The 12,472-nt window shown below is 44.3% G+C and overlaps 1 protein-coding gene across 7 annotated transcripts in view; it reads left to right on the top strand.

The window, feature by feature from the left end:
- KIDINS220 (kinase D interacting substrate 220) overlaps window positions 1-12,472 on the top strand; it is a 76,191-nt gene that overhangs the window by 18,776 nt on the left and 44,943 nt on the right. For all 7 annotated transcript variants that reach the window (XM_036224046.1, XM_036224045.1, XM_016121147.2 and 4 more), the window contains exons 9-15: window positions 2,090-2,188; window positions 4,141-4,239; window positions 5,509-5,607; window positions 6,393-6,570; window positions 8,963-9,127; window positions 10,089-10,268; window positions 11,034-11,199. In XM_036224046.1, the coding sequence (XP_036079939.1) occupies window positions 2,090-2,188; window positions 4,141-4,239; window positions 5,509-5,607; window positions 6,393-6,570; window positions 8,963-9,127; window positions 10,089-10,268; window positions 11,034-11,199 (986 nt within the window). The remainder of the gene's footprint in view (window positions 1-2,089; window positions 2,189-4,140; window positions 4,240-5,508; window positions 5,608-6,392; window positions 6,571-8,962; window positions 9,128-10,088; window positions 10,269-11,033; window positions 11,200-12,472) is intronic.

Genomic DNA, 12,472 nt, shown 5'->3' with positions numbered 1-12,472 from the left:
CTTCGTGAAGGATGTTCTTTTTAATTTTCCTCAGATGATATCATTATTGAAAATGTCACGTGCCCCGTTGGTCTTTAACTGTCTCTGATGTATCTCCCTGTAGGTGTCGTTCATGGTCACAGGGCTTCAGATAGCACCTTACACTTAGAATTTTCAAAATTTCATCTCTTGCTCTGACCTCTTCACAGAACGTACATCCAACGCTACGTGAATTCTCTGCTTGAATGGGCTTTGAACTTAAGGCAAAACGGCCGTCTCGTTGGTTGCATCCCAGACCTGCTTGTCCCGCGGTCCTCTCAGCGCAGCGCACGGCACCGCTGTCCGCCCTGTCGTTGCAGCCCAGCTCCCACGCACCAGCTTGATTTCCCTCCCGCCCCACCGTCAGCAGGCTCCGTGGGCTCAGCCTGCAAAACGCGTCCCGTATCTGTCCATCGCCCGTCATTTCCAGGGCCACCTCCCTCGTCCAGCCACCATCTCCCGTTACAGCAACTGCATCTTAACCGGGTCCTCTCGTTGGCCCGGATTTATTCTTCACACTGTTCTCAGAGTGATCTCTAAAGCAGTAGATCTCATGGCGCTCCTTCGTTTAAAGTCACTCAAGGCTCCCTCCTGCACATAGGACAAATGGTGCTGCTTTGGTTGATAAATACCACATGCCTTTGTCCTTGCCGCCCTCACTCCGTGTCCTCATCGTGCCCCACTCTGGCTCCCGTTCCAGTGGGCCGCAGCCGCGTTACCTTCCTTTCCTTTTCCTGAGCTCACTGATCCGCGGCTGCGCCGGGGCCCCCGCCCAGCCTGCTCTCTGGGACGCTGATCCTCAGGGTCCCGCATGGCTGCTGCTCCTCGTCGCCCGCGCTCAGCTTAAGTGTTCTCTCCCCAGAGAGAGCTTCTGCAGCCACCCGGTCTGAAGTCCCTGCGCAGTCAATTCCTATCACTTCACTACACCTGAGCTTATTTGCTTGGCGTGTGTCCAGTTGTGTTTATCACATGTCTGTCTGTCTCCTCTAGACTGTCAGTTCTCCCAGAGATGGGACCTTTTCAGTCTTGTTTCCTGACACGTAGATAGTGCACAGCACGTAGTAAGCAATGAAATATTTATAACCGTTTAGTAATTTACTAGTCTGGACCCATATTAATGGTAACATTCTCAGCTAAAATTTGTCTGCTGTGGGTTATTTCTGCTTCTGATGGGGTAGGTAAGATGCCATACCCTGGTGCTAAACTTAAGAATCCTCAAGGACCTGCAGCTTGATTTATAGCCTGCAGGGGCCACTCAGGGTTGAGACGGGCACAGCTCATGGACTTACCCAACCCAGATCCCCATAGCTGATTTGCAGTTTAGTAGCGAAAAAAGAAAATTATGCCCGTTGCCAAAACAGCCATGTCTGTTGTTTGAAACAGTGGGAGGCTATGATGAACAGTGATTGTTGCTTGGTGAATATAATTTCAGGGCAGAGCGATGTCCCTGTGAGATAATGAACTTCACCTAAGCCGTGTTCTGGGGGATGTGTCGGTCCTCTGCGCTGTGGGCTTGACGTGTCAGATTGACTAGAATGTGGGTGCCGGTCTGAGAACCGGCCTTCTCCCTTATCTCGAAGCAGTTGCTGACCCCCCACTCCCCACCCCCCACCCCTCATCCCCCACCCCCCATCCCCCGATGGCTCTAGCTTTACAGCCCGCTTTTGTAGAGCCCATGGCTTTTGTCATCTGGCATTTTTCCAAGGGGTTTGGATTACATGATTTCCAGATGTTCATCTGGTTTGTTGACAACCACAGTGTCATTTTATTTAACTTATGTTTGTCGTAGAAGATTACCTTCAGAGAGAATGACTTACTGTTCTGGGTGACCAGTCTTTCTAAACTTTTGTCCTGGAATTTCAGAGTCCTCGTTTTGAGGTATAAATTTTTCCATTTCTCACTCTGAAGGCTATTAACATCAGGTATGATATTAACTAAAAATTTTTTCTTGTTTAGAAATACTTTTCCAAAAATTTTCAGGAAGATCTATTATATTACTACATGATTATCCTTAACTTCAAAACAATGTTTGTCTTCAGCATCAATTCACCCTGTTTTTTTGTCTTTTTAGAGTGGGGATACTGTGTTGATTGGTGCTGTCAGAGGTGGTCACGTGGAGATTGTTCGAGCGCTTCTCCAGAAGTATGCCGATATAGACATTAGAGGGCAGGTAGGTGATTACAGCGCTGCTGTTACTCTTTGAGTGTGATTGGTTGTATGTGTTAACTGATTATAATGTCATTTTTCCAACTTTTTATGGAGATAAACTTATAAACCCTAACATATTTAATGGAGGCCTATATTATTGTTTTAATCCCATGATTATGGAATTTCTGTATTAATGTCAAGTTAGATTTTGATCAAAGTAAAGCAAAATGAAGCTCATGGTTTTCAAATTTACCTGTCTTCCTATCGTATAAGTATTTTCAATCCAGAAATGAGTAGTTTATAATACGGAGACTGTTGGTGGCACTTTGAGCATCTGCAGTGTATTTATTTTCTTTGCTATTTTCTCTCTGTTTTGTCTTCTTCCTCTACGTTCTTCCATTATTGTTGTTTTATCTCTCCTCTCCTTCCCTCCCTTCTGCTTTAACCTTTTATAGGGTCATTGGGTAGCGCCTGTGGACTTCAGTTGAGGCAGTCATAGCTAAACAGTTATTAATTTTAGAGCTATAAAGGTTGTAATTTTAGGTAAAAGCTTTCCTGAATTTGTAGAGTTATCCAGTATTTCAAGAGCTTTAGATTTAAAGTAATCTGTACTCAATAGTGCATTTTGTGGTTGTATAATCTATATTTCTGCTCAGTTTTTCCTTCTCTTTAGCTTATATCCAAATCCCTTTTTGAATCAAACTAGTAAATATTATGTCAAGTGCTATGAGGGGCATAGCACAGGACCCTTGCCAGTAAGAAACATGTATTTTAGGTAGGACGCTTTCAGTTAGGGTTTTTTGTTGTTGTTGTTATGTATTTTTTTACACGAACACAGAAAGCGATTGATTTCACTTTTTGTATACGGTGGCATTTGATCGCTCGCCTAAAGAAAGGTGCAGATGTAAGAGCCCTGAGGTGGACATCGGGAAGGCTTTTGGGAGATGGGAGAGTTTGAGCTACTTTCGAAAGATTGGATTTAGGTAGCGGGAGAAAAAAAGGAAGGCTGGGTATTTCCGGCAAGGATAGTAGATGATTGGATGAGAAAATTCAGGAAAATGGGCAGGTGAAAGACCGCACGTGAATAAGCCCGGCAGGCTGTGGCCCGGGGCGGGGGTGGGAGGAGGAGGAGAGCTGGGAGTGGAAAGTGGGGTGAAGGCCAGAGGGGTCGAGCGCCAGGCTAAGAAAGTTGGGGAGCTTACGTACATTTCTGAGGAGACTCCATTCTGGAAACTTCAGTATAGGAAACTTAATGTGGCAGCAGCAGAGAGTCATTTGCTACCTTTTGGGTTAAAATCATTATCACTAAAGGTAATCACTGGATCACCTATTTAGACTTCTGCGTAGCTGCTTTTTGCCTATCAGTCCTATTGTTCTAGGTTCAGTCAGTCTATTTTGTCTTTTAGCTCTGCTTTCAAGGCCTGTGTGGCTCTGGCTTTGCTTTTTGAACAAGATGGGTTTTAAAGGATCTGATCGAGATTGGTGTACGCGTGTGGAGTGGATGGAGATTAAGAAAACTAAAAATGATAGCAATGGTCCACTTTAGGCTTGCGTAGTACATTCTCATACGTTGCCTTTCGAAATGATTGGGCATTTGGAAAGCGGAAGGTCAGAATGTTTACATGGCTCGTCAAGGCTCGGAGCGCAGGGACCAACGGCTTCTAACCCAGGGCGCGGTCCCGGAACCGGATCGCACTGCACAAGCGACTTCACCGCGCCGCCTCCGTGCGGGCGCTGCTTTCGCAGCCAGATGACATTAAGGTTTCCTAGGCGTCTTTCATGAAGGATTTCTCAAAAGTAGATCCAAGGTAGAGCCTAACTAAGGGTTAATGCTGCTCCCCACCGTGCCGGCTGCTGCTCAGGTTCCCAATGCTCCATGGCAGAGATGCTGATGACGGTGCTTAATGTTTGCAAACAGCAATTTCTAACATTGTGTCTTCTACACAGTGACTGTCGATTCTTTCTATTGCGTAGGACAATAAAACTGCTCTGTACTGGGCTGTGGAGAAGGGGAACGCCACCATGGTGAGAGACATCCTGCAGTGCAACCCCGACACCGAGATGTGCACGAAGGTGCGGGCCGCGTCGCCGAGCAGCCGCGCCGGGCGCGGGGGCAGGGGGGGCGGGGGGGGGGTCAGTCCCACCTGTTCTTCCAGCGTCTTCGATCCGTAATAGAATGACACCGCTTCTACCAGACACATTCTGTGTCAAATGAGGGCGAGCACCGCATCCTTTCAGGAGTTGGGGATTCGCAGCGAAACAGAGCGTGTCATTTATGACCTTAGTGAAATAGGTTCCTAGAACACAACGCCAGCTATTCATAAGCCGCGGCCAGATCCCATCCCCGGCGCTCCTCACGCCCAGGTGTCGGGGACGCAGACACATCTCAGAGACCGTGGCGAGTAGTTACCGTTCCCCAAACCAGCCCTGTGGTCTTTTACTGAAATCGTGTGAAAAATATAAAACTGTATATGACTTCAGTGATTGTATTGACCTCGTGTATAATAGTTTTCTATGGGAAAGATATATTTGGAATTTTAGATTGAAAAGGCAGGAATTCTTAATGAATAAAGCAAACTTACGGAGTCACCCACCAGATAGTCCTATTTCATTTGCTAGAGATCGGGACAAGCCGCTTTCTAAACCGGTACTGGTGACTTCAGTGCCACGGGGCAGAAAGGTTCCTGGGATACCTGGTTTGGAGGCGGTTCCTGACAATCTCTTTATCTTTGGATCACCCGTCAGCCACTGTGGCCACCTGCGGCTTCTGACCAGGGTTCCCTTTCCTAATTCTGCGTGGAACTATGTCTCTTCTTATTTCCCTTAATTTGATTTTGAAAGCAAACATGAACTCTTAAGGCTTTCCGGAAGCATACTGCTTGTATCAGGTTGTTTTCCCCATTACACACAGGTCCCGAGGGACACAGATCTAAAGCGACACTGGTATAGATTTTGTAAGAATCTAGACACTGGCCTGCCTGGACGGTCACCGGCTGGGCTGCGGTTGGTTGGCGGGGAGATGCTGGGGAGGGGAGGTGCTGTCCCAGATTTCGGAGGCGGGGCTGGGGATGGCAGCCACAGTGAGGACCAGGGCACTGTGGCCAGAAATGGCTGATGAGGTAGCTAGCCACATCCTGTACTGGGCTGAGTGATATCAAATTTTGATGCAAATGATTGCTAGTTAGTTTTTATAACTATGTTTTCTTGAGAACATTTTAAACACAGGTCGGCACCAGAGTCCGATATTTGAAGTTCTGCATGTGCACTTATGTGACCCTATACATTTAGGAGTCACGCTATTAATGTGACACATGTGACACATGTTCTTATCTGGGCCCACAGGATGGTGAAACGCCGCTGATCAAGGCCACCAAGATGAGAAACATCGAAGTGGTGGAGCTGCTGCTGGATAAAGGAGCCAAAGTGTCTGCCGTGGACAAGGTGACCGTCCGTGCAGGGAGGACAGTTTTTGGGAGGCGGTTGGTGGACTTGCGTATCTGGTGGACTTGAGGGGTCTGCTTTACCTTGCGGAGGGAGAGCTGACTTGCTGGGGATAGCTGTGTGGGCGCCATCTCCGTGGCTGTCACGACGGCATGCTGAGCGGGGGCGGGCCCGGTGTTCAGGAAGCTGCCTCAGACCTCCCTTCAGCTGCCACGGGCCACCACACAGGGCGGCACCAGGCATCGTCCTTGATGCACATAAACAGGAGGAAAGACTCTGAGGACCTGGAGCAGGTGGGCGCGCGGGGCAGACTGGCACTGATGTTCACCCGCGGGGCGGGCGTGGCCTGCCGTAGCGCTGCCCCATGCCCAGCACTCATGCTCCACGGGGCGGCAGTGTGGACACGGGGAGAGGAGGGTCGTGAACAATACGGACTAGTTGAGGAAGGTGGGCGGCCTCTGTCGACAGTCCGTGTTTGGGTGATGGACGGTCATGAACCCACGATGGAAGCGGGGCCATGGCCTGGGAGGAGCCGCGGGAGAAAGCCTGTCGCTTCTCCTCTTGCAGTGAGGCGAGCCCGTGGGAGAAGTAATCCCACAAGACGGCTAGGAGAGGGGAATTTCAAGGACGATAGAGATACATGTTCCTATTATTTACATGCTCTCTATGAAAAATACGAAAAGCTCAGATTTTCTGTTATTTTACAGAAACGTGAAACTCATTACTCTGTATATACTTATATTTAAAAAAAGTGAACATTCCCTCTTCCTGTCACACTTTTATAGAAAGGAGACACTCCTTTGCACATCGCCATTCGCGGAAGGAGTCGGAGACTGGCAGAACTTCTTTTAAGAAACCCCAAAGACGGGAGGTTGCTGTATAGGCCCAACAAAGCAGGCGAGACACCCTACAACATTGACTGCAGCCATCAGAAAAGTATCTTAACGCAGATATTTGGAGCCAGTAAGTACTGGGTTTTGTTCCTGACCAAGTTTTCTAAAGAAATGAATGTTTTAAGAAAAAATTAAGAGACCAACAGCAATTTTGCATTTATCATTTAACCGGAGATTGTAAAAATTGAGAAAGTTCATACTTTATGGTGGAAAAATACCCTGTAAGTCTAAAGCTCTTTTGCATTGTGTTGTAGCATTCTACATGAAGTACGTTCAGAGCCATCAATGAGCTTTTAAGACCTCTGAAAATCTAGCCTACTTTTCTAAAAACCTTTCCCCATGTGTACTTGGTGCTTTTAATGAAAACATCCCGTTTTCTGTGTGGCTCGAGCACTTAGAGTTCTCTGTCTTTGCTTGCGTTGTGCCCGCCGCAGGTCACGCCTGCTCTGTCCCCAGGGATGCTCTTTACTTGTTAACGTCATCTCTCTCCGAGGCTCACGGCAGATGTTCTGACCTGCCCGACCAAGCACGATATTTGCTTCGTTTGAATACTTAAGCACTTGTGTTTATATTATTTCCTTTTAAAATATTCATTATGTATGGCTTTTTATTCTATTTTCTTTTAGAATTTCCTCCCTTTAAGATTTCAAGTTCTTTAGAGTAGGGACTGTTTCTTCTTACATATTATGCTAAAATAATTTTTGATTGAAAAGAATGCAGGAGTGTCATCATTTTTATGTGGTCTTTTGAAATGTGAAACAATTTTCTACTAGAATTAAAAAAGATATTTCCCATTGTCCCCTATCTCTAAATTCATAATTGTTTGACCCTCTAGAATTTTATTTGCCTTTCTAAAAATGTTTTGTGCCAAGTATATAGCCTTAAAAAAATGAGTCATATTATAAACACTCTTAATAACGAACTATGTCATATTTTAATTACATAATTTTTAATCATAGGTTCTAAGTACGTTCAGTTCTCTATTGATAACTATTTGATTGTTTTGCTGTTAAAAACTAGTGCTGTAGTGAACATCTTTGTACATATACCCGTAACTCTTTCTTTTAGGGTTATTTGCTTAGAATAAATTACCAGAAGGAGAATTGGCAAGTCAGTTTTAATAGATTTTCCAAAATGGCTGTAACAGTTTCTTCTCCCTGGGGCCGTTGACTTTGACCAAGACCAGCTGTTGACAGCCTTGCTGACGTGGGGCGTTAATCCTTAATCTTGCTAATCAGACCCATCAGAAAAGATCTCATTTTAATTTGCATTATAAAGTTGTTAGTGAGATTAAGAGCTTTTAATAATGTTCATAGGCCGGATCTTTGCCCTTTTCCTCTTTGCATCCTTTGCCCACATTTTTCTTGAGCTTTTAATATTTTTTAAAAGTTGATTTTCAGTGTCTTTGTAGGTTATGAATTTTGATCCATATCCGGCCTATATGTAGCATCCCTCTCCCCAGCTTATTCTGTATTTATGGTGATTAGTTGTTTATTCTCCATCCAAAAATTACGCACTTTTGTAGTTTGTCAGTCTTTTCCTGTAGTTCTGGCTTTGAAATTACATTGAGGAAGAAAGGCCTTTTCTATGCAAAGATTTTTTAAAAGTTTTTTTTCCACCAATTTTGTCTCCTAATATTTTATGGTTTTACTTTTCACATTTAATTTTTTAATCTTTGAGAAATTAATTTTTGTTAAGGTATGAGATGTATAGAGTTTTAATTTTACTTTTTTTAAAATGGATGTGTGACTTTTTAACACCATTCATTAATTCATCTTTACCCACTGAGTTTAAATGCCACTTATGTTCATATCCTGTGTGAGTTCTGTGATCTAATCATCGTTGCTTTCAGTGTATTTTGATTTTTCTCCAAAGATAACTAGTTTTGGTAGTCTTTAAATTTTTTTCTCAGCTATTCTTACATGTTATTCCTTTTCGCTTTTTCAAAGTATTCTTATGGATTTTGATTGGAATTGCCTTGAAGTGATCAATTAATTTGGGGATAATTGCTATCTGTAAGTCATTGAACCTTTCTGCAGGGAATCATAGAAAGTCTCTTTTTCTCTGATTATCTGGATGTTTTCAGTAACAGTTTGAGGCTTTCTTTATATAGATATCATATCTATTAAATTTATTACTATGGACTAGTTTATGTTTTAATCTTGTTGATTCTAAAGTGTACCTTGTTCCACATTTTAAAATGTCGGAAATTGGAATGTGTCTTATAATCAAGGAATAAGAAAGCATTGTGTCACAGCTGGGCAGTGCGATGTAATAATGCATCAACAGGTATCTTAAGTTCTGTGAAATAGAGTACTAATTTAAGACTCTCTGAACCTATTTTTACACAGGTCTAAGCGTTTAAGTTTTTTTTAATTAAATACATAATATGTGAGAATCGATTTTCCTTTCTAATGGCAGTGTCTTTTTAATGAAAGGAAACGGTGTGTTTATGATTACAGGACACTTGTCCCCCACGGAGACGGACGGCGACATGCTGGGCTACGATCTGTACAGCAGCGCCCTGGCAGACATCCTCAGCGAGCCCACCATGCAGCCACCCATCTGCGTGGGGCTGTACGCGCAGTGGGGAAGTGGGAAGTCGTTCCTGCTCAAGAAGCTGGAAGGTAAAGACGTCTGTGTGAGGGCTGTTTCCATGCGAGGGTTTTCTCTGGTCTTTTTTTTTTTTAAGAAAAGAAAACTGGAGTTTTAGGTACAGGTGTGTGTGTTTGTTACTCTGCTTACTGAATTGAAAGCATTAGGGTTTTACTCCCCTCCAGCTGATCCTCCACGCAGAGTCATTTGAGTTGTTTCTAAAACAAAGACTGGCTGTGTTTCAACACATGCAAACCCCCTTGGCGGCAGAGTTTCTGCATGTGCCCTTTAGAGTCATCATCTCGGGTCCTTCGCTGTCTCTTTGTGTGGCCGCACCTGTCAGCACTACGTCTCACACGCTCCGTGCTCAGGCGCAGAGGGCTGTTTGCTCTTGCAAGAATAGGCTGGATACTTCCCTTAGTTGCTTCCTGTATTTGGAGCTTCCTAGAAAGCTCCCCCGCATCCCTAGCACCCATACCTTTGGTGTGGCAAAATGTTACTCATTCTTCGAGGACAGGTTTCAGTATTGGCTGTAAAAATTGTGCCAAGTTTTGTAGGACGATTTGTTTAGGGCTCATTTGGGCTCAACACACACCTGTAAAAGCAGCGATTCTCAAACGTGATTGGAGGAGGGAGAAGGGGCCATGCAGATTGAAGGCACATAAGCAAAGCACTGACTTTCAGTTTTATATATGGAAATTAGGCCTTATTGCTTGTATAACACAAACCTCAAAAAACATCAATACAATCTTGACAGATGGGAATATCGAAAAGGATTTTGTGCCTCTTCTATACGAAGGAGGAGGGTGGGTGAGACGGGAGTGGGGTGTTTACATTTACCAAAAGAGAGCACTGGTTCAAATGGCTCCGTAGCAACATTTTAGGGACTTAGCGCCCAATCAGCATTTCTGTTGAAAATGTGAAATTTTCAGATCGAGTTAGGAGTCGTGCTTAAACAAAACACGAATAATTTTTCACTGACCTCTCTTTCAGATGAAATGAAGACTTTTGCAGGGCAGCAGGTCGAGCCCCTTTTTCAGTTCTCGTGGCTCATCGTGTTCCTGACCTTGCTGCTGTGCGGAGGGCTGGGCTTGCTGTTCGCCTTCGCGGTCGACCCCAACCTCGGGATAGCAGTGTCTCTGAGCTTCCTGGCTCTCTTATACATATTTTTCAGTAAGTCTTTGCTTTTTTTTTCTTTTTCTAAAATGTAGGAAATGTCAAGATTCATTGTTTTACTTAAAAGATCTACATCTCTCTTCAAAAGCAGTGATTATCATAATTAGATTAGAAAATCGCTCTTTTGCTGTTTTATAAGTTGGCCTAGAGGAATGCTGTTCATAAACCTGGCTGGAGTGGCTTTAAAGACGAGTCTTCTACTTGTCAATACCAAGGCAGAACTCTGGTTTATTACACTTACCCTTTTCTGTGTTAAATGATGATTTATATCAAAATCTTTTTTTTTTTTTTTTTTTTTGAAAACAAGTCTTCACAGCCACCTCTGGCATGCTCTTGAGCATTTTAATCATGATCGTAATTTTTATTTTATCTAAAAGCAAAGTAAAAACATATAATCCCTGCTCTTGGAGTGTCTTCAGTTGTAAGAAAGGCAATAGATTTACTGTTGGAAGAACCAATAACTTCAGTAGCTGCAGAGAGCAATAAAGCCAGTCATTTACGCCGGGATCTGAGCTAAGCGATGTGTTTCTGTTTAAGGCATTATCTTTCTGCTGTGTTTCCTAAGTCATGTTTCTATTTGTTTACTTTCCATTTGTCGCATACCTTCTCTCTTTTGAAGGAGATTAATTAATTGAGTAATTCTTTGAGGAAAAGTTAGGAAATAGCCCGGGACTGTGGAAAGCTAGGTAAGCCTATCTGTTATTTGACTATTTGGAGAAAAGAGCTGTTTTGAATAATTTTTCTTTAAACTGTGACTTTCAGTCGTCATTTACTTTGGTGGACGAAGGGAAGGCGAGAGTTGGAACTGGGCCTGGGTCCTCAGCACCAGGCTGGCCAGACACATCGGGTATTTGGAACTCCTCCTCAAACTGATGTTCGTGAATCCGCCGGAACTGCCCGAGCAAACCACTAAAGCTTTACCCGTGAGGTGAGTGGCTCCCGCTGACAGAAGTACCTTTTAATGAGGTGAGCAAAACACAGTTCACAGTGCATCATTTCCGAATGTACATTTCAAAAGAAGACATTGGTCCTCGCAGCTTCTTACGTGAGAACTCGACGCACGAGCACGCGTGGTCCAGCGCCCCGGGGGACGCCACGCGTCACGCCTCCCTCTGGGCCTGCAGGGTCGGGGCGCCCTTCCGTGAGGACTCTGTAACTGACCACGTTTCATAGGGGCGTGAACCCCTTTCCCTCCCCACCCTTGTGGCACCTGCTGGCGTCCTTTGGGCGCACTTTGAATGCAGGGTGCGGGACCTGGCGTGGGGCCCCGGCACCCCCACGTTAGTCATTGTATGACCGCGGCGCCTCAGCTTGCGCTCCAAGCTGCTCTCCTTGTCGGGATTGAAATAGATTTGCCTGCCCGTCCAAAATTATCCACGTCAAATACGAAACGTGTGAGAAAACTGATCATAAAGATGAACTGCGAGCGCCAGGGAGCAAAGGGGAGGAGCTGGGCTCCAGAGGAGGGGACGGGGAGGGGACGGGGAAGGTTAGGGGAAGGTTAGGGAGCCGAGGGCCCCGGAATTCAGTGGAGACTGGCAAAACGGTTCAATATTATAAGATACATTATGTGTAACTTCACATGGAAATAAATAGGCCGAAGTAGATAAAACATGACAACTATAATGCATAAAAAATAAGGATAAAAACTTAGAAGTAATGGATTTAGGATTTAAGTATTAAGGAAAGAATTTAAAAATGAAAAGTTAAAATGAAAAAGTTAAAAATAAGTAGAATAAAAGGGAAAAATTTTTTTGCAGAAAATAAAAACATTTTAAATTAATGAAGTGATTTAAAAAAACAATTAAAATAGCTGAAATCAAGACTACACAGCAGAGCACAGTGTGATCGAAGAGTATGTCTTACTGACTACGAGGTTTTTTCCGGGCTCTAATCTTTCAGCCGGTGCTGAGGACACTTTCCCTGGAGCGCAGCTTTCCTGGCACCCGCTGGGGGCACCGCTCTTTCACCCCGGTGTCACGAGATCTGCTGAGATGTCGGATTCGTTGTCTGAACTGTTACAGCTTTTGCTCTACTCCAGCCTTTAGTCTGAATTTCTTTATAAATCTCTGCTACGTTTAACTTTTGTTATTGTCTTTTCCTAAGAAAAGTACGTAAGACGTTAGAAGTGGAAGATACCTAATTCCAAGTTCTTTTTCCCTCCTTAGAATTTTAAAAACAATATTTTGAAAGAGACATAA

The sequence above is a fragment of the Rousettus aegyptiacus genome, unplaced genomic scaffold (assembly GCF_014176215.1).
Source record: "Rousettus aegyptiacus isolate mRouAeg1 unplaced genomic scaffold, mRouAeg1.p scaffold_m13_p_7, whole genome shotgun sequence".
NCBI lineage: Eukaryota > Metazoa > Chordata > Mammalia > Chiroptera > Pteropodidae > Rousettus > Rousettus aegyptiacus.
This window is presented reverse-complemented; position numbering and strand designations above follow the sequence as displayed.